Source organism: Malaclemys terrapin, chromosome 7 (assembly GCF_027887155.1).
Source record: "Malaclemys terrapin pileata isolate rMalTer1 chromosome 7, rMalTer1.hap1, whole genome shotgun sequence".
NCBI classification, from domain to species: Eukaryota; Metazoa; Chordata; order Testudines; family Emydidae; genus Malaclemys; species Malaclemys terrapin.
Window position 1 is genome coordinate 97999068 of NC_071511.1, and position 22870 is coordinate 98021937.

Below are 22870 nucleotides of genomic sequence, written 5' to 3' on the forward strand. Positions count from 1 at the left end.
AGTCTGTATCAGCAAAAACAACAAGGAGTCCTAGTGGCACAAGTAGAAAGGATACTACAGCATTAACTTAAAGAAAAAATTCAATGGAGAAAACATCTGTTTTTTCCACAGTATGGTTCAAAATACAAAGTGATTAGTAGATAAAATGTTGTGCAAAAAAGTAAAGCACCATCTCTGAGGTAATGATCCTAATAGAAAAGTAAAGGTGGATGAAGCCAGTAAGAGAGAGGTGGAAATCATTGGGCTGTGTTTATGAAAAATCTAGGATAGTGGCCTCCCTCCAAGCCAAAGGGGGAGAAACCACCCTCTGCTTCCTGGTGGGCAGAGCCGGGCTGGGCCTGCCCCTTGTGCCAGAAACTGAGAGGTGGGACAGGAAGTATAAGAGGAGGGGCCTCCGGCTTAGTTGGGCCAGAGCCAGTAAAGGAGACAGCCAGATGTCTCTAGTCTGCTGTAGCCTCCAGCTGTGCTACCGGGTCAGGTAGCACCCTGACCCTAGAGGAGACTGAGTGCAGAGAGGAGCTGCTGGAACTTTCAACTGCCATTTACCCAGAGAAGACTGAGTGCGGAGAAGAGCTGCTAGGATTGCTAGCTGCCGAATACTCCAAGGAGAGATGGAGGACCCTTGGACCATGGAGCCCAATCCCAGACTGTGGTAGGAAGTAGCCCAGGGAAACCAGACTTGAGTCAGATTTGCTGTTAGAACACGAGTTAGGGATCCCACTGAAATACACTGCTGACCCAGTGGTGGAGCCCTCCATCACTGTCAGGGCCCTGGGCTAGGACCCGATGGAGTAGGGTGGGTCCAGGTCCCCCTACCCCCTGCTTCCAACCCTCCTCTTCCCCTCCCTGCATGGGGTGGCAGCCTCCCCACCTGAGGCTGAATGGCCTGTTTGCCTGCGGTCTGCCCAGCCAGAATGCTGAGCCCTAGACTGCTTACTGCTCTTCCTTGCCCGTGGACCAGAGGCCCCAAGACTGTTTACTGTTCTGCCCTGCCCAGAGAGCCAGATCCCCATAGACTGGGCAGGACAGAGTGACAAGCAGAGTGCCAGAGCCTTTAAACTGCTTAGTGTCCTACCCCACCCAAAGGGCTGGGGCCCTAGCCCAATGATTTGCTAATTCCCCTGCTACTTGACTGATCACTGTGACATAGTGAGGCAGAGTGGCCTCCCTCTGAGACAGATGGGAAAGGATGACTGCCAACCCAGTACAAGAACGATGAAAGAAAGACCTAGATGATATCAGAAAATGTCAACAAGAGACTTGGTAACTAACAGGGGCACCAAGGAGGAGATGGTGGTGGTGGTGATTGAAGAATATATCACTTAGAAGTAAGATTTTCAAGGCAGGAACTATGTCTTCCTTTTTTTTGTGAACAGGGTGTAGCACACTGTGGGTTCTAGTGAGATGCAAACAATAAATAATAATATTTAAGCACACCAAAATATCACTCGTAAAGGCTATGAATTGGTTCTAGTCTAAAGCCATTTAAAACTGTATCAGATCTATCTGAAGGTATTGTATAGTATTTTATTTTACTTTCCTATTATATGTTTGGATGCTATAAGCAATTATTCTGACAAACATAAGATGTTGTTCTTTGTTCTGTATTTCTTACACTGCAAGGGCATGGAAAGTTAAGATAAGATTATATTTTACCTAAATGGGAGCATATAAATGGAAATCTAGTATCTTCCTCCATATCCATTTGAACTCTATATAAGCATGGTATACTAAATGGTTTCCAGGGTTTTGACACATTACTCTTCTCTGCAAAAAGGTTGTTCAAGGCATTCCATTAGTGAACCTTTTGTGTGTTCGCAAAATGCCACTCCATCTAACCTTAACAAAATTCAGTGGCAGCCTGCTCCTTTCTTTGAACTGAATTAAAATCAACTAGTTATCAAGATCAGTGATGATATGACATGGTCATTAAAGTGAAATAAAGAGGTCCCAAAAATATACTCTACATGTAACTCAAAGTATTGCATGTGTTGTCCTCATGGAAAAATATCATCTGAGTTGTCAATTACATTATCCTTTAATCAATATTATTCATGTTCCATAATAATGCTATACCAGTATGGTGACTTGGAATTTAGATTTTTTTTTTAAATAAGCAAACCCCAACAACATAAGATTAATTGAATAGTAAGAAACACTGATCAACTTTATACAAGTTTAGTTTAACAAGAACTGAATACATATTTAAACATTCTACCTTTTATATTCTTAAGGCTTGCCTCCATATCAGCACAGATGATTAGGACAGTCCCTATTACTGTGTGCTCAATCCTGCAAGGTGCTGTGCACTCTGGCCCCAATCTAGAAAAGCACTTGAGCACATGCTTAACTTTAAATCTTGACGTCTCAATGGGACTATGCGCATGCTTAAAATTAAGCAGCGCATAAGTGCTCTGCTGGATTGGGACCAGAGTCCTCAGCAGCAGCAATGTCATTTGCTATTGAGCAAAGGGGGCAGTTGCCCCCTCCCCTCCAAGACTTGGTATGCTCCTTCCACAGACTTTTCACAGATCCATATACTCCATTATGTTTTTCACTTTTTACCTCCCACCCAGACTTTGGATGCGATCCTTAGGAAAGCAATAATTGCCTAGTTTTTCTCATTTTGTGGTGCTGTTTGGGACAGAGAATATTCTGTGTGGCTGGCATAACTCTGCCCCACCACCCAGAATTTTTCTGAAATTAGATCCCCTACTCAGCACCTTGCACAATCAAGCCCCATATGCACTAGTTATACAGTGCCAGAAACTCCCATATCAATTCCATGGATGAAATCCTGACCCTCTTTAATTGATGGCACAATTCTCATTGGCTTCAATGGAGACAGGATGTCACCGCTTATGCACTTTCCTGAGTGTGCATAATGTTAGGCCTTAAACATTTATTCGTCTTAAACACATTATGCAAAATTTGAACCTAATAAGTTATTTTCCTATTTTGAGGAAGGAACAACCAACAAGTGTAGAATGAAATAAACTCTCTGGTAAATATTGTAGAGGGAAATTAAGCTGAGAGTCTCCCAGTAGTGATTTGACTGGGCAAAAAAGATGATAAATCCAATGAGAGTTAATTTGATGGGGAATCTGGAACACTGGTATGACAGTAACTTGTACCTTCCACAACAGAAGTTGGTCCAATAAAATATATTCGCTTTCCTACCTTGTCTCTCTAATAACCATCATAATAATTATATTCTTTTTATGTAGTGTTTTTATATTAGCCCTAAACACTCTAACATCATGTATGATAAAGCATTTTAATAAGTGCCCTATGCTTGGCCAAACAGTAGAAAAAATAAATGTACTCATGGAACTTTAGAGGCAAGTACAGTATAGTTGCCTGAGCATGTTGAGCTATTAGCCCAAATTAGAGTTGCTAACTCTGACTGAAGCTATTCTGGGAGTTCCCCCCTCTCCCCCGCCCGAGCATGACATAATGTCATTTCCTTAAAATATCCTATTAATCTCCTGGATTTCTTTCAGTAGTGTCCGGGAGCTAGAAGCCAGTTCCAGGAGACTCCAGGCCAATCCTGGAGGGTGGGTAACCCTAGCCCAAATTGCTGCATGGAGGTGTGGAGGGGCAGAGATTACTATGTCAATGCATAGGTCATAATGACAATAATGGAGAAATGGTTTCAGCCCGAAGGCCTGTCTGGAGGTGAGGAAAGGAACAAGGTTCTTACCCTCCCGATTCCCTGCACAAAACATGATTATTTTGTTGTGCAAGAATGATTTTCCTCTAATGACACTCTTAGGGAGACAATATGGACTGGTGGCTAGGGCACTGGATGGGAATAAGGAGGCCTCCTCTTTATTCCTGGCTCTTCACTGGCTGGTATGTATGACATTGGGCAAGTCATCTTACCTCTCTGGGTCTCACTTTCCACTTCTCTAAAATTGGGAAAGTAATTGCCTCCCTGAATAGCATTTTGAGACATTTAAATGAAAATTGCTATATAAAAGCTCTGTATATAGTTTGCAGTGTTGAAATTATGTTGGTCCCATGATACAAGAGAGACAAGGTGTGTGAGGTAATATCTTTTATTGGACCAACTTCTGTTGGTGAAAGAGACAAGCCTTTGAGCTCCACGGAGTTGGTGTGACCTGAAAATGAGCTTTGTGGAGCTCGAAAGCTTGTCTCTTTCGCCAAGAGAAGTTGGTCCAATGTTACCTCTCCCGCCATTTCTCTCTGTATAATTATAATAATTTACAATATAACGGATTCTATCTTACAGCATAAGTGAAAATCTGTTGCATGGAATATTTTTAAATTATTTTAACTTCTCAAGGTTTGAACTGCTGTTCTGACTTTGTACCTAGACTCATGCTTTATTTGAAATTTCTTTTTAAATCATTTCCACCTTCTTAAGAGATTTTGACTTAGTTTGTGCAGTCACTGCACAATAGTTGCATTATCGTAAGTTAGTCTGCTTGTCAAATGTAAAACTGATTTTCATTTCCTTATAGCTCTTTGCTGCATCTACTCTAGCATCTTGCCTGTCAATCATATGATTTCCTGTCATATGGATGCCAGTTGACATGCCTGTCAGCCATATCAATTCTTACAAATATTCCAGGTTTAAGGAAATCTGATTCAGTTTTACGAAACACTGTAGGAGAAAAGAGTATTTGGTTAAATCATAACACTAGCTCCCACACATTTAAAATGGAAATCTTTCGTCTTGGATATTTCCAATTTTCAGACACATTGTGCGACAATTATTTCACATTGTTTGTTTCCTAGAGCTCTGTCACTTACTTTTGAATGAGTCATTTCCCCACAGTTTCATTGACTTGATTGCCTTGAAGCTTAAATGTGATTTAGGAGGAAAAATTCTCTTTGCAGTGTGCCAGAGGAACTTGGACCCCAGCTGGGAATAATGCAAAACTGAAACTCACACCTGAATTATATCATAATATATGGAAGTTCCATACTATACACTGTATGACATACAGAATATTGACTATGAATGCACCAAGAGTGTAATTCGCTTATCTTGCATAATGTTTAAGTAACAAGACTCTCTCTGGAAGAAATGCTGGTAGACTGGGGAGGTAAAATCTACTCCTCCAACACAGGGCCAGGAGTCAGGGCTGCAGTAAATTGCACTCCATCCAGTTGCTGCTACTACAGGCTAATGAGCTGGAGCAGTGATTCCAGCTCTTCTGTACTAAATGCACAGGTTTGGGGGCCACTAGATCTGTTGCCAATACAGATTGCATGACTTCTGACCCTTTACCTGCCCACTCACAGATCTTTGAGATGGCCTCAGCAGCGACTATGCAGATATGTGCAAGCAAGCCTGGTGGCAGTGTTTAAACTGGGATGAACACTGCATGCTGGTTCTACACTCCATAGGTGAACTTCACCCTCACATAAGTCACTGCACCTCAAATGCTTTAAAAATCTAAAGATGACTCCCATTATATCGTGTTCTTTACTTGCTAACACCAGTCAAGCTCTGACTTCAACAGGAACATTACTGGGCCCTTATTTAGCACAAGTATAGTTATTTTAATCTCCAAAACTCATTTATAAATATTTTTGTTAATCCTCCCAAAAGACCTAGAGAGAGGTGTCAGGTTCTAGTTCATGATTTTTAATCCCTGTTATGTCCAATTACTTTGATATGTTGGCCTTTAACATTTACACCATAGTATGAACTTATCAAAATGAATCAAGCTTGAGGGTGTACAGGGCAAGCTGGACACTTGGGCCTTGTCTTCACTTACCGGAGGGTCCGGCGGCACGCAATCGATGTTCTGGGATCGATTTATCGCGTCTGGTTAAGACGCGATAAATCGATCCCGGATCGATCCCGGAATTGCTCGCAGTCGGTGCCGGTACTCAAGCTTGCCGAGAGGAGTACGCGGCATCGACGGGGGAGCCTTCCTGCCGCGTCTGGACCGCGGTAAGTTCGGACTAAGGTACTTCGAATTCAGCTACGTTATTAACGTAGCTGAATTTGCGTACCTTAGTCCGAAGTGGGGACTTAGTGGGGACCAGGCCTTGGATTTAAGTAAAGAAAGACAAGAGACCATCGCATAAGAAAATAATTTTTTTTTCTCCAAATAACATTTCCTGTTAAACTGATTAACATGGGAGTCGGGACTTGACTCTAGAATCTTTATTCACCATGGTAAACAATCATATGAGTAGTCCCATTAAAGTTGAACTATTCTGTTAAAACAAAACAAACATTTTAAATAGAAGAAATGTCCTACATATAGATATTTTATGTCTCTCATAATAGGGAGGAATACAATTACCTGTAATCACACTTTTTGTTAATTCAAAATGTTTCATCAAAATCTAAAGAATGTTAGTCTACGGTAGTTAGATTGGCAAGTTTATCAGCTGTTACTGCTCTGGATTCATAATATATACTATTATATCCTGATTATGATTTCCTCCTTCTTTTCTAAGGTTTGAAGAGAGAGATTTAACATCTCAAGTTACCAGAAGCATCTGTATTATCTAGTTTGAACAACAGAAGAAATACATCAAATACTGTAAATTATTGCTTAACAAAGAACAGTGACAGGTCTGATAAAAGAAATAGATTCCATTTTTCTTATATTTGAAGAAACATTGCTATCATTTTATCCTGCAAACTCTTCTTATAATGCAGCAAAAATATTCTCTTTGAAAGTAAGGCTGAAATTCAACAGGATCTTTACTGTTTTATTCTTCCTATGTATTCTTGCTAGGGGTAAGAAGATTGGACATGATGTCGATTTTCTGATCACCAGTCCGGGGCTAGGACAACAAGAAGAAGAAGTTTTACATAAAGTGATTGACTTATGGAAAAAGCAGGTATGAAGCAAATAATATTTGGATACAAAAGAATTTTGTTAACAGCACTGGATTCAGCACTGTAAGCTGATGTAGAGATAGGTGATGAGTGCCTTAGAAATGATTATGTTACTAATATTTAACTCTCCAGGAAGGATTTGAATATTAGATGGTGCAGTTGCCTCAAACTATTTTAGCTCAATAAATATGGTCCCTTGGGAATAATCAATCTGCTACTTCTCCTTACATTCATTACTAGTAAAAATATCACTATAAATTTAATTTCTGTACTGTTCAAAGGGATTGATTACAAGTCAGGCACCTTCTTTGTTGTCTTTCATATGAAATGTAATAGTATTTGTATTTGGAGGACATATTGCTTTCAGAGTCACTTTTCTTGGCATTAAATTGGAAATCATTTTGCTTCCTGTAAAAGGGAAACTCTCTTTGTGAGGTAAATTGTCAAAAGCCCAGAAGCTAAGTAAGATCAGCTTTCAGTTCAAGTGGTAGAGAGAGGATAATTTCAAATTAGTTCTGGAATTCTATGTATTTTTCAGTGTGTTAATGAGGAACAGACATCAAACGATTCAATGGTTTGGAAATGCTTCCAAACAGATACCTGTGAAGGTGGTCCAGAACTTTTGAGCCGACCAAACGCTATCTTACCAACTTTCTCAGTAGATCCTGGATCCTTCTCCATGGGCACACAACACAGCCATAGCTCCCTTCCTCCAGTCAGCTTCCAATCTCTGAAGAAGTTCCAAGCCTCCCTTCTGAGGCCTGGGCTTCCACCTTACTTATGCTCAGTATACTTATTGGGACAGATCCTCAGGAAGTGTAAATTGCCTTAACTCCATTGAAGTCCATGGAAGATCTGCTGAGGATCTGTGCTGTTATTATTGATGTTATTTATTTAAAGCTTCTTTCATGGGGACCCCACTCACTTTATACAGGGCAAAGTACACTGTCTTCTGGGCAGCTGTCTTTAGACTTCAAATAGGAGCAGTGGGAGGGCTCTCCAGAACTATATAGCTCAGGGGTAGGAAACCTATGGCATGTGTGCCGAAGGCAGCACGCGAACTGATTTTCAGTGGCACTCACACTACCCGGGTCCTGGCCACCAGTCCGGGGGCTCTGCATTTTCATTTAATTTTAAATTAAGCTTCTAAACATTTTGAAACCTTATTTACTTTACTTACAACAATAGTTTAGTTATATATTATAGACTTCTAGAAAGAGACCTTCTAAAAATGTTAAAATGTATAACCGGCACACGAAACCTTAAATTAGAGTGAATAAATGAAGACTCGGCACACCACTTCTGAAAGGTTGCTGACCCCTGATATAGCTAATGCCAGATTGAAAAATGTGCCCTGCCTCCAGCTGGGGTAAGAGTCTGTACACTGTGAGTGCAGCACTTCATCCCCCCAGGAAACTTCCCACAGTACCCCTCTTATACTCGTGGGAGCAATGCTTATAATCAAAGGAATCAGTCAGCCACACAAGCGGGCAGTGCAGTTCACCTTGTGCTGCTTTATTTAAACTAAGGGATAGGGAACTGAAAATAGAAAGCTGTTTAAAAAAGAGAGAGATAAAACTAGGCAGATGAAGCAGCGGGAAGAAGAGAGAGGACGGTAAGTAAAGAAGGAGAAGGGGTTGATAAATGGATCAGGTTTCAGTTGGAGAAGACATGAGAGCGAAGAAATGGAGGAACGGCAGTTAGAGGTGGTGGTGGAGGAAGGGTGTAAGGTGGCAAAAAGAGCTAAGCCTAAATATACTGGGGATCGGTTTAAGTGATAGGCAGAGTCCCCTTCTTCCCCCCCGCCCCCAAACAAAGAATCCCTGTTTATAGTATATAAATCTGCTGCTCGCACTGCTGGTTATGCTGCTTGAACTCAGTGCTATGTCACTTCTAATATGTATCTTCCTACTGTCAATGCTGGAGAAACTGGCTGCCAACAAAATCAAAATGCAAAAACAAAGAGGAATTATACTCCTCCTGCCTTTTTTATTACCTTAGATTTATTAAAAAAAAATTGTAAAGCACTTTTATACTTTTTGACAGTAAACCTGTCTGCCTCCTTGCTGCTTTCCCACTTTTGTGCTACTGCTTCAAAGCTCAGATGCATCAAAGAACGTCACTAAGGTCATGATGTTGACTTGCTTTCAACTGCTTTTAGTGAAAGATTCTGCAATGTTTAACTTGTAAACTATGGAAAAACTAATTTAAATAGTTTAGAAGGAGCTTTTTCTTAGTTGAAAAGTTTAGTGTTGCAGAATCTTTCTACTGAAAGCTGATAGAAAAACTAAGTGGGTAAGTCAACAACACCATATTGCTCTTTGATGCAGCAGCATCAAGGATAAGTGGGTCTAGAAACAGAAGATATGTCTCCTCTGAGCTTCAAAATGGAATGGTAAAATGGAAAAGCTGCAATGCGGTAGACAAGTTATCTTTTAATAGTTCAGTAATGCTTTAAAGATGAAGTAAGTGTGCTTCAAAGGCCATGTAAAATGACTTCCCCTGTGGGCTGCAGTTTGGAAGTCTCCTGGCCAGTAGTTTCTTAGCCATATGTGTCAATACAACTTTTTAATGCATCTGCAGTATATAGTGTTTTCTATTTTTATTTTTTGTTAGAAGCATAGCTAAATACATTTCTCTTTATGTTGTTAAATATATACCTGTGACATAGCAGAGATAACATTGCTGTAAGGATTTTAACGTTTGCATTCTCTCACTTAACATTTTTAACTGTACACACTTAACACTGCATTAGCACAGCTTGGCATTAATTTCCTTGTGGGTTTTTTTAAGAAAGACAAAGAATAACCAGCCTGTGCTGAATAATCTTAGCATTTAAATGGTCCAAATCAGACTCTGACATTCACACCTCATTGAGGGGAATGGATGGGAGAGGAGAGGTCTCATTGAGGTGAATGGCAGGGAGCTAAATAACAGGGCTAAGCTCAGTACTGGAGACTGTTCTATGCAGATCTGATTTAAAAGGGCAGCAAGACATTTATTACCTGTGACGGCTGTATCCTGGCAATGGAAAAAAAATAGTTTGAAATGAAAGTTCAGAATTTGCAAAAACAACGTGTAACTTTCCCATACCAATAATTTTCTCCCGCTCTTGAAGATAAGGCTGTGGATTTTTGCTCTGTGTGTGTGTGTGTGTGTGTGTGTGTGTGTGTGTGTGTGTGTGTGTATACAGCTGACAATTACAGTCTCTGTCATGCAAACTGTTTTAGAGCAGACTAAACAGCAGCACTTGTGCCTTTCAGGCTTTTAAAGAAGAACGTATTGTCAATCCTCAGCTGGTATAAACTGGCATAGTTTATCTTCAATAGAATGATGCCTATTTCCACCACCTGAGAATCATGTCTATGTGATGTCACAAATGGGATTGGACTTCATTTAGCCCTGCTTAAAATTAATCTACAGAAGTGATAAATTTATTATTGTCCCCAAACTTCTACCACCCTGAATGTGATTATGGATTTACTCCAAAATGAGCACTTCTTTTGAAGTGCTAAAAAACCTGTTTTTTTTTGTTTTGTGTTTGTTTTTTAAGTGTGGTATTATTTTTTTAAGTAGGAAAATTGTTCTACCTGTCCTCCAACTCCAACCTTCCACAAAATCCTCACTTGGTTTCGACAGTGCTGCAAATCTGTGTGATAAAATGTCTATGTTAATCTTCATTTAAAAATCGAAATCTGTAAATAGGACTAAAGAAATGTACAGAATGTAGGTCAAAGAACTAGTGTTTGCAGAAGGCTGCAGATGCACTAATTTATATGGTGTAATGTAAATTTGCTGTTTTAAACCAGCAATATCCAGAGCTTTACTAGAGCTTCATGGCTGACTGCACACTCTAACAGTCTTTTGTTTGAACCTAGAGAAGTGCTGTTTCAGCTGCATTTTATGGAACAATGGCAATGTCCAGCACCTAATCAAATTAAGTTAATTGGAAACATTATGCCAGTGGATGTGTCCTGGGCCTTGATTCCTATTTAAAAGTGGCATTCTGGCTTTTAAGTCAGATTTCAGGTGCTTGTGGAAGTCAGCACTTGTATAATTGTTGCCTAATTCCCCCTTTTATTTATGTTAGAGTAGCTATTTGCAGCATGGTACATCTTTACATTTTCTTCCTTTTAACTTTTACAAATTGCCAAGCCATTTAACTATGGAAAAGCAATAAATAATCTATAGATGTGTAGTCCTGAAATAGCCTCCTAGTCACACTTACTATCCAACACTATCTGTGGATACTTAGTATATAATCACTGGAGGACATAGCCCAATTAACAAGGGAAAAGGCAGAGCTCCAATACTGAATTACAGCTCTACAATTGCATGATGGAAACCAAAGTGAGCTAAGAAATGTTTTCTAGAAATGTCTAACATGAAAATAGGGAGCAGAAGATCCGACAAGAAACATCCTTCCCTTAAATTACAGGCAGTAGCTGTACTCACAGGACATTTCCCATCTTTCAAAACAGCTTGGGAGCTCTCTATTAGAGAAAAGAACCGGAGTACTTGTGGCACCTTAGAGACTAACAAATTTATTTGAGCATAAGCTTTCGTGGGCTACAGCCCACTTCATCAGATGCATAGACTGGAACATACAGCAAGAAGATATTTATACATACAGAGAACATGAAAAGGTGCAAGTAGCCATACCAACTGTAAGAAGCCAATCAATTGAGATGAGCTATCATCAGCAGGAAAAAAAAAAACTTTTGAAGTGATAATCAAGATGGCCCATAGAAGGTGAGAGGATACTTAACATGGGGAAATATTCAATTAGGGTAATGACCCAACCATTCCCAGTCTCTGTTCAAACCTAAGTTAATGGTATCCAAAGAGAGATTGCTGAACTTGAATTAATATGCAAATTAGATACCCTCACACCTTCTATGGGCCATCTTGATTATCACTTCAAGATGGATAATAAATAGGGATGAATGGAAACTAAAACTAAATGAAAATCTATGGAGAAGGTCAGAAATAATATGACAATGGAGGTCACTGCTAGAAAGAAAAAGATGATGAAATGGGGGATATGGGATGATCACAGGACAAAGCAACTTAAAAACCAAACTAGTGTCAAGAACACTAGAATTCTGGGCATTCGTCGGAGTGTTTTTGGGTCGTGGAAGGTGTCTCAGAAAATGAAATTACTGATAACTGGGCCCGATTGTAAAAGATGACCTGATGTGTATAATGCATTGCTATAGTAGTATAGGTCTTGCACCAGCTTCTTTCTGAAAACCGATAGATCTGGGCACTGTCCATCTCCTAGACTGACAGCTCTGTTTGGAATTTGTCAGCCAGGATTATATCCTAAACAATGCAGACTTATTCAGTCTTCCCAGATGTATGACATATGGGGATGCACCAACAATCCCCACCTAGGTAGTCTCTCCTGACATCAACCCCAAAATGTTTGGGTTGGGAGTGGTAGGGGCAGAGTAGCAAACATTGCCTCCTGATCAGATGATCTCCCTCTCATGATCTGCTAAGATCTCCCCAACAGCTATGCAGCCCAGTCAACAAGAGCTGGTCTGCTGAGCTTCATGTTGTCAATATGCTGGGCTTTGGCCTCTGGTGTACAGTACTGTGAGAGCAGTAACAACTACATAGGTGTGAGTTTATGTTAATGTAAGACTATCTGGAAATTCTGAATTTCTAGCAAAATCAAAAGCAGTAAGCAGTGCCTTTCTTTTGTTTAGGGCTTGCTTTTATACTATGATCTCATTGAATCAACATTTGAGCAGGCAAAACTACCAAGCAGAAAAGTTGATGCTTTTGATCACTTCCAGAAATGCTTTGCAATTTTAAAATTACATCAGCAAAGAGTGGACACCAGCAGTTGTGATACATCAAAAGAATCTGATAAGGCAGAAGTCAAAGACTGGAAGGCAATCCGTGTAGATCTGGTTGTAAGCCCTTTTGAACAATATGCATATGCTCTGTTAGGTTGGACTGGCTCCAGGGTAAGTAACTTCAAGAACCTACATTTTTTTTCTTTGAGCTACTAACCTATTTTTGTTGTTGCTGGACTATTCACAGTTGGTCGACTTTTAAAAATGTTCCTTTCTTCATATTTTTCTATTATCATCTTCTTCTTAACCAGTCATTAAGCAACACATTATCCTAGCTTACGGTGACACAGGCACCACTAACACTTGTATATTATTTGTCTGCTAAAAGAGTTAACATCTATTTTCCCTGAAGTTTAATTTCTAGGAATCATAAGCCCGATCTTTGGTGCACCTACAACCTTCTGCCACTCAAGCACTGCAAAGGGTTTAACTGGCCATTTGTGCAAAGGGGAATTCCCCAGGTGGCAAAGACTTTAGGGTTTAATAACTATTTTATAACTTTAAAATAAAATAATTTATTATTGGTACTGGTAGTTGATCTTGTGATTGATAGTTACTTTGCTAATTGGTAGCTGGTACTGTAATTGGTGGTATAATCGGTATAATGTAAAATATTAAAAAATACAAAAATAATGAAATAAAATAAATTTTCAAAATGAAAAAGGAAATTTCAAAACTAAAAATCAAAATGTTACATTCTGAAAAGGTTTCCAAATATTTGATTTTGATTTTTTTTAAAAGAAATTTTGCCAAAATCAACACATTCCAACACAATGTCATTTTGTGATGGAAAAGTGTTCCACTGGAGAGTATTTGACTAGCTCTGCTCTACATCACTGCCCTCTGATGCCACTTATACTAGAGTAAATAGCCCTATTCAGTATGTGGGGATCCGGAGACATATCAGGGAGCTGCTTATAAAGTCAGTTTGCAGGACTGGCCACAGCCTCCACATGATTTAGAGCAGCTATTGGACTTCTCTAAGTGCCACTGATATAAGGTCCTCAAATGAAGCTCCACTGCTCCCCATCCCCTCCCCATCTCTGACACACCTCTGACACCAGGCCAGTAGTGGGGACACACTAGTACAGGAGCCAACTGCAGTACACTTGTATCGGCAAAGAGTTCCCCTCTGACAGATGAATTATATGCTGGGCTTTTGTGGCCCCATTATGGCTCCTATGGATGGCAGCAGTGAAAAAGGGCTGTAACACGGAAGGCAATCTTTATATTATCTCAGTTTTACTTCTGTAACTGTCCATGCAGGAAGTGCTAAGCAGGGTTAAGGGTGTTCAGGAATCCTGTAGTGAGATATGTGCTGTTCTAACTTACTTCTGTCTAGTAGAAATTCAGTGCAGAGATAATTTTACCGTTGAAAATACCTTCTTTTCCCTTCCATGGTCAACATTTTTAACTCAAAAGCCTATTTTGCTCCCATGTAAAACATAAAAAGAAATTCAGTTGTTTATTAAAGAAAGAGAAGACTGACTGATGGATTCCCCTTTAATTAACCATTTTACAAACCTTTTCAGAAAAGGCAATTGAAACATCAAATTATTTCCCTTGCCCACTTGTAAATCCTATTTCTAATCTCCTAACCTCCAGTAGCCAATCCTTGAGATCTAAAATTAACCTTCTGTTTTGGATTTATAGATTGTGTTTCATAGATTCCAGGGCTGAAAGGAACCAGTGTGATTAAATAGTCTGACCTCCAGTATAACACAGGCCATAGAACTTCCCCAAAATAATTCCTAGAGCAGATCTTAAAAAACAAAAAACAAACAAAAAAAACCAAAAACCAAAAAACAAAAAAACCCCACACCCAAACAAACAACTTGATTTAAAAATTGTCAGTGATGGAGAATCCACCATGACCCTTGGTAAATTGTTCCAGTGGTTAATTAACCCGCACTGTTAAAAAATTTATGCATCATTTCCAGTCTGAATTTGTCTAGCTTCAACTTCTAGCCATTGGATCATGTTCTACCTTTCTCTACTCAACTCAAAAGCTCATTATTAAGTATTTGTCCCCCATGTAAATACTTATAGACTGTAATCAAGTCACCCCTTAACCTTGTCTTTCTGAACTTGTCAGGTCCTGCAGACTCAGACTCCATCCCACTCTGGGAGTATTTGCCATGTGGGAAGGGTCTCTTTCCCCTCCCTCCCCAGGGATCATGCTCCTACACCACATTGCACCAAATCTGTGCCTTTGTCAATCACCATGAACGCCCTTAGGCAGGTACCCAGTGCTCTCTAAATGTCTCTACATCACTGAAAAAGCCTAAAATAACCAAGCCTTTCTTGATTTAGAAAAATGGAGTTATTAGCAAGCAAACTGTGGGAGTCCAGTATATGCTTCATTTAAACTATTTCTTGTTACAATGCTATACCATTAGTAAGGCAACTAGAATCAGGCAAAGCTAATATAATGTAGTATTGTATGTCAAAATAATATCCCTGTGAGTGTTCATTCATTATGGGACTACCATGAGATTTAAGTTAGATTCATTAAATGAAACAGGTAATGTACGAATGAATGCCAGTTCATATCTCTGCATGTTATATGTCCAATAATGTTGACCTGATAAACTTCCTTATAAACAGTGAGTAGGCTTTTTCATACACACACATTTTTAAAGTAGTTTTAAATTGATCTAACTTACCTGGTACTTCAGTTGGTGAGACTATAAATCTTTGTGCAGCCTCTGAAAACATTCATTTTATGAAGGTCTTGTTTAGCTGTACTGAATCTGTCCAGAATATGTCTCTTAGCAGAAGATGATTGTTAATCATGCCATTTTAAAATCCATTCATTTATAATTTGGATTGGTGTTCTAACACTTATGCATATTAAGCAACAAAGTGAGTACTCAATTTGGTTTGATATAGTAATGTAACTTGTTGTGTATTGTACAGCAGTTTGAGCGTGACCTACGAAGATATGCCACTCATGAAAGAAAGATGATGTTGGATAACCATGCCTTATATGATAAGACAAAGGTACAGTTTGCTCTTTGAAATGAAGCTACAGTGTCATAATTTATAAGGATGTATTTTCAGTTTGTTTATGCTCCTCAAGTGCAGTGTATTCAGCTTGCAGATACCCATTATTTGAAGAATAAAAAGTCCCCTTTCCACAGAACCGTATTTCATATTCATTGCCACTTAAACATAAAGGTTCCTTGACTATGGCCAAATTGTGCATGGCTCAGTTCAAGACTGTGGGATATTCAAAGGTGGCTTTAAGCACATTTGCATTTTTCTGATTCTGGGCCACTCTCCTGTCACAAGTTAGAGCAGCCTTAAAGCTGCTTTAACTTGCACAGGCTTCTCAATGCCCCCAAAAGCACATACGCTAGCTAAGGATCACAGTGGAGGCCCCTAGCCATACCTCCTTTTCCCTGCTATGCCCCCTTATACGGATCAAAGTGGATGTCTGGAGCCAAAGTCACTATCTATGAGGAGCTCTCAGGTACAGTGCCACTTTCCAGCAGTGCTGTGACACAAAGCAGAGACAGTGTAGACCAGAATCAAAATAATTTCTTCTGATTGTTCTGCAAGTAGTATGTGTGTGGGATGGAGAGGGCGGAAAGGCCATGCAGAGTCAAGCTAATTATGAATCTCTCTATTTTTTTTATTAACATCAAACCAACAAAATCCCTTTCTTTGAAAACACTTGCCTATGATAATTTTTTAAAAGCTCCTCATACACTATTGCAAATATATCCTATAACAAATATACTTTGATTTCTAATTAAACACAAGAGTGCTTAGAAGGGACTGAGACCATTTTAATCATTTTTGTTATAAAAGGCAGTACTTTCCCACTCTATTCTGCATACTGTGTGAGATTGCTGTGTTTTTAGTCTTTTTATATTAATATTCATGAACACTTTGGCACTGGAGGTTTTATTGTGGCCCATTGCCTGAAATGTGATGCATGTCAGAGAATCCTATTTTTCAATATCAAGGGGTTATGTCAGGGGAAAACCCTGGATACTTTAATATATTGCCAAAAAGACTTTGACAGGAAAAGGCAGCATTAACACATCGGTCATGAATCAATTACATAGCTTTGCAGATGGGAACAAAAAGTAGAGATATTTCCTCTGGGGACTCATTACAAAGTTACACTGTGAAATTATTCCTCAGCCTTGATTTTTTTCAAGTGTATGTATGTACATAGTCTACGAATCATTGTATATGTCTATTGGGAGATATTGTACAATTATAAAATTACTGTATTTTTTGAGTTCTGCAAATTTTTTGGTGGCATTTCATTAATCTTTCATGGATGTGAGAAATTCCCACACTGAAAAATGAGAATTCCATACAACTTTACTGACAACCCTCCTCTATAGGATCAGGAAAAAAAGGCTACGGAATGGGAAGCGGATTTTAAAATGGTAGCCTAGAAAGAAGATGAGCAAATATTAAAATCCTCCAATTAAACCATCTATAGGGACATATCCTAAATGGATGTTAATGGGCTTAACTTCATTGACTTCTATACTCCACTTTGATTTCTGGAGCTACAGCAATTTACACTAGTGGAGAATTGAGCCTACAATGTTGAGGTTCCATTCTCAGCCTCAGGGAAGCAAGAGTTCCTTTGGTGCACAACCAGGAAGGACAAGATACAATATATCTTACAATATATCTACTGTTGCTGCATCAGATACAAATTGTACATGCAGTTATAAACTGGGCTGATAACATCCTAAGTGTAAAACTTTTACAAATTTACAAATCATCCTCTGTATTTTGATACTGTGTGTGGGGGATCAGTAAATTGGGGCTTGGTAGCACAGCCATTTTGATCATGTTTTAACTTAGTTTCACTTATATAAATCACAGCTCAGGTTATCTAGTTCATATCTTATTCTTCAGAAAAGTTTAGGCTGAAATGAGCATAAAAGGTGGTATTGTTGGATTTTTGCATTCTGCAGTAAAATGGGTGATTATGGCACTGGTAACTTAAAACCATTCCTACAGACTGGGGTGCGCCAGTTGTAAAGTCCTGTATGCCTATGATTGATGCCTTTTCTGCTCATCTTCTCTCTGCCATCATAGCTGCACCTTTAATCTTAACTTTCTTGTTAAATTGTAGATGCTTATCTATATACCTTTTTCACATCTTTAATGACTGCTGTCTGTCTGTACTGATCTGGTAAACTCGTAACTTTATCTCACGTTCCTATAGCTTGGTGTCTCTATGGGTATGTCTACAGTGGAACTGGAGGTGTAATTTCCAGTGTGGGTAGACATATCTGCACTAGTTCTTATTGAGCTAATGTGCTAAAAATAGCCGTGTAGCTGAGGCTGCATGGGTGGCAGGACAGGCTATCCAGGCTGAGTACAATCCCATCTGAAATCCTACATATGTTTAAGTGGCAATGAATATGAAAGTAGCTGTTGTAGCTGTGATTTTTTTTTTCAAATAATGGGCATCTGCAAGCCTCCTTCTGACTGAGTGTGGCATTGCAGGAGCTCCCTGCCTCAAATTCCCCCTCACCTGGATTTTGTCTCTCCTGGAAATTCACATGCTCAGCCCTACAGCTGCGATGCTCTGAGTTCAGTCCCCTTTAGTGGTAACAAAAGTCCAAATAAAACCAAAAATGCTTTTGCTGCACTTCAGTTCAACTTTTGGGCTCAGTTTCCAATCCCTTCTGGATTATTTTTCAGTCTATCTGTGACTCTGGGATAGAGCCCGACTCCTGGGCTCCTTCTCTGGAGCCCCCTCTCAATCTCCTGCAGATCTTGCTCATGGTCTTCCACAGAACCCTGACAGCTGTCTGGGGTTCCCCCCTCAAACTGACTTTTCTTAGCCCTTTTTAAAGAAATCAGCCTGTTGATCAGAACCAGTTTGTGGAGGAGGGGAAGTAGGTAATCTGATACAGATGTGGCTGAGCACAACTACCCTGATCGGGCAGGTAGGCTGTCCTGCTGCCTGTCAAGCTGTGGCTATAGTACTATTTTTAGTGTATTAGCCAGTGACGTTGGAACAAATTGTATAGTGGGCAGGGCGGGTGCAAGGATGTTTCGCGCCCTGGGCAAAACTTCCATCTTGACCCCCCCCCCGAGCCCTGTGGCAGCTCCCTGCCCCCCCTCCGCCCTGAGGCGCCCCCCCCCCCCCCCCCACGGCAGCTCCCTCCGTGCGGCAGTTCCCCACCCCAGCTCACCTCTGCTCCGCCTCCTCCCCGAGCACGCCCTCACCGCTCCACTTCTCCCGCCTCCCAGGCTTGCGGCGCCAATCAGCAGCGGGGCGGCGTGCTCAGAGGAGGAGGCGGAGCAGAGGTGAGCTGGGGCGGGGAGTTCCCCTGCATGCCGCCCCCCCTTACTTGCTGCAGGCAGCCCTCCCCCTGCCCCAGCTCCCTCCGCCTAAATGCCGATGACGACTGGGGCGGCCGCAGATCCGGACGCTGCGGTTGCCGCCGAAGGACCTGAAATGCCGCCCCCCCCCAAATGCTAGTGCCCTAGGCGACCACCTAGGTCACCTAATGGGTTGCACTGGCCCTGATAGTGGGGGTGCTGAAAGCCATTAAACAAAACTGTAAACCCTGTATATGATGGAAACCACTTCAAACCAGATGGTGCTGCCACACCCCCACCACCCTTAGTTCCAGCACCCCGGGTGTTAGCTCAGTCAGAGTTAGTTCAGGGATGTCTGCCTGAGCTGGAAATTACACCTCTAGCTCCACTGTAGACATACCCTAAGAAATGCTTCTCTTGGGCAAAAGGGCCACCCCCAAGAACAGCTCTATCTTCTCCCTCTGCTGGAATCATAATTCCTTTGCCTCTGATGTCTATAACTCTAGCATTATCTATAACAGTCAATTCTTTCTCCTCCTCCTATCTTTTGTGTCTTCAAATCTCCACCTCCTTGTTTATTTCATGTCTCTGTCACCTTAACAATACTGCTTTGGCTTGGTAATTCTCATCCAGGCCTTCATTTCCCATCATCTTGACTTCTGCATCTCATAAAGGCTCAGTTCTGCAGACTCCAGCATGAGCACAAGGCTACTGTCCACCTTCTCATATATAGTAATAATACCACCTCTGTCACTGAAAGTGAGGGCTGATTGCCTGGAGTTTAGTGGGAGCAGGGTTCAGGAGCTATAATGCTTGCCTTAGCTTTGGAAGAATTGGTCTGGCCTGGGAGTTTAGTTTAGCTAGAGGACTGCTCCAGTTTTGGAAGACTTAGTCAGCCTGGGATTAAAGTTAGCCTAGAAGCCTGGTCTAAACAAGGGTCTATTCCATCCTTGAAAGACTGAGTTGAGCCTGGAAGCCTGGCAGAGAGATGTACCAGCCTAGAAGATTTTGTTGAATCTGGACAAAATCTTGTTCTAACTCTGGGAGCATTTACATTAGTTGGGAGCTATATTATTATGAAGTTGCTATAGGAACTTTTTATAACTTACTTCAGTTTTGCTAGGACCTAAAAGTAAAAGTATATTTTTCTTATATATTTAATGCTCCAGAGTTTTTTCCTGTCCCTTTTCCCCTTCACGGTAGCTGGGTCTAAAATCCACAATTCACACTTGTCAGACTATTGTGTGATATAATGCTACTCCACTAACTCCCCATTCATTTTAAGATACAATTTAAAGCCTCCTTACTATGTTTTAAACCAGTTCAAGGACTTGTTTTGCCCTACTTCTGCTTCCTCCACTCAGTAGCTTCCTCTGTGTGCTGCCTCATCATGTGATCATTGGGATGCAAGAGCCTTCCCCATTGTTTCTACTCTTGGCTGACGTGTATGATTGTTTTAGATGATGACACATTTCTGTTATTAGTATTTGATATATGTTTGTACTAATGGCTGTGGCTACAGCTAGAGCTGTGATTTCCCCTGCTGACGTACACATGCTTGCAGTAGCTTGATGAGGGCTAGCATGCGTATAAATACAAGTGTAGCACGGTAGCATATGTACCACCAGGGGAGGCATGGCTAAGCTGGGCCAAGTGTAAACCCACGTAAAACCAGTGGATAAGTACTTGGTATGTCTCAGCCATCCCTCTGCTGCCCCTACCTGTGTTACCACAGCTACAGTGCTATTTGTATTCAGGCTAGCTCTCATCGAGCTATGGCAAGTAGGTGTACATGAGCAGGGGAATCACATGCCTAGCTTGTAGTGTGGAAATAGCCTGTGTATGTATGTGGCCACAGATAGTTACTTTACCTAGAGGCAATCCTGGCACATACTTTCATTCTTATGTGAAGGAAATATAGTATAGATAATCTTAAGTATTTACAGAAAAGCTCATACGTTTAGGCACAATCAACAATAAAATTTGTGCAAAGGGTGCTCTTCTGCTGAAAAAAAGGATGTCATGTGTATTACTTTTTTGAGCCCTAAGCACTGTGTCATAAACTTTGGAAACATCACCAGAAATGCACAGCAAAACAACTTACAACCTTGTGTCCATATGTGGAAGGTTTTGCAGATAATGCTTCTATATCGGTCAGTAAAGAAAGCAAAGAGAGAACAGCTGTTGACATGTGGGGAGGGCTTTCATATGCAGACTGGCAAAATCTCTGGAGATCAAGTTTACTTGCTCCTGCTTCCATTCTGCACTAAATTCATCACTGCTCTGTACAGGTGTCCTATGTCTGATCAATTTGTAAGTGGGCACAATGCCATGCTGACAGATTGGGATAAGTAGGCAACCAGAAGATCATGCATGTGCATCAGGTGTGTGGCACTGCAGGCAGCAATCCCAGGTGGGAACAGTCAAATCACTCTTGGGGTTCATCTTAATTAACTGTAATTAATAGGATGTGTCACCAGTTTTCTGATCAATCTCTAGATTGGATTAACTCTTAAAAAGAGCAGCATAAAGAGGAAAGAAGATACATGGCTTATAAAAAACTGTTTCGTCAAAAATTTTCCAGCCAGCTCTAATAACTATAGTTAAGATTCGGAGTTGCTCCCATGCTATGGTAATGGGGGGCGGGGGGGGCGAAGTACGTAACATAGATTGTCTCCCTACATTTTCTCCAGTCTGGGTGTAATGTGGAATTACATTCTAATGATCTCTTCACTGTAAAGTTCAGCTAATGGAAACCATATTCCATGTCCTTCTGTGGAGGTAGGTACTAGGAACAAATTGTGCCCATGGCCAGATTTACACCTTATGTGCCCCTAAGGACAGAATCTTCCAGATTCCCCACCCCACCTACAGCTGACCTTCGTGTTTTCCATAAACAATGAAACAAAAAGAAATGATAATTTAAATACAGTAGAACCTCAAAGATATGAACATCAGAGTTACAGACTACCCAATCAAGGGGACACCCTGTGGAACCAGAAGTCCTCAATCAGGCAGCACTGCAGACAAAGAAAAAGACAAAAAAACCCACCCCCAAATACTGTATTGCCCTGAGGTGGGTATGCAGCCACAGGATGGGGGTGGTGTGGGGTCAGGGATCTGGGCTTTTGACCCTCAGGAGCATTGGGGCTCAGGGCTTTAGACGGAGGGGTAAGGGGAGTGCTGCGGCTTTGCTCCCAGTTTCAGCCCCGGGGCTTTAGCTACAAGAAGGGCATCGGTTTCAGCCCCAGCACTCCCCCGTAGCTAAAGCCCCATGCCCTTGCACTCCACCCCCTTCCCCGCGCTGAAGCAGGGAGCAGAGCCATGGGGATCCCCAAGCCCTAGCACCCCCAGTGAGGTTGAAACTGGGAGTGGAGCTGTGAGGCTGAAGCCCCAACCCCAGTGCTTTCCCCCCCAGGTCTAAAGCCCTGAGCTCCAGTGTTCCCACAGGGCAGAAGCTCTGAGTCCCCTACCTGGGGCCCTGAGAGTCAGAAGCCCCGACTCCCTGATCCCAGCCCGGAACCCAGACCATCCTACCCTACCCTGCAGCAGCAGCCCTAACACCCCAGGTGGCTGAAGTCTGTAACCTCTTCTTCAGAGTTATGGACAACCGCCATTCCCGAGGTGTCCTGAACTCTGAGGTTCTACTTTATTAATTTTTTAACTTTTAACCCACTTTTAACTTTTAGCTGCCCCTAGAATGCTGGTGCACCTAGGCATATGCCTACCGTGCCTAATTGGAAATCCGTCCCTGATTGTACCCAACATCCAAAGCTGCAGAGGGATCCTTAGAAGTGTCACTGATGCCATTCCACTGCATAAGGTGTAGGATTTGGGGGACAAGAGTAATTCA

At 41.2% G+C, this 22870-nt stretch overlaps 1 protein-coding gene across 2 annotated transcripts in view; it reads left to right on the plus strand.

The window, feature by feature from the left end:
* DNTT (DNA nucleotidylexotransferase) overlaps positions 1-22870 on the plus strand; it is a 135927-nt gene that overhangs the window by 86314 nt on the left and 26743 nt on the right. Inside the window, exons 7-9 of one of the 2 annotated variants that reach the window (XM_054034765.1) lie at positions 6732-6837; positions 12550-12813; positions 15622-15705. In XM_054034765.1, the coding sequence (XP_053890740.1) occupies positions 6732-6837; positions 12550-12813; positions 15622-15705 (454 nt within the window). The remainder of the gene's footprint in view (positions 1-6731; positions 6838-12549; positions 12814-15621; positions 15706-22870) is intronic. The other variant, XM_054034766.1, reaches the window with a different exon arrangement.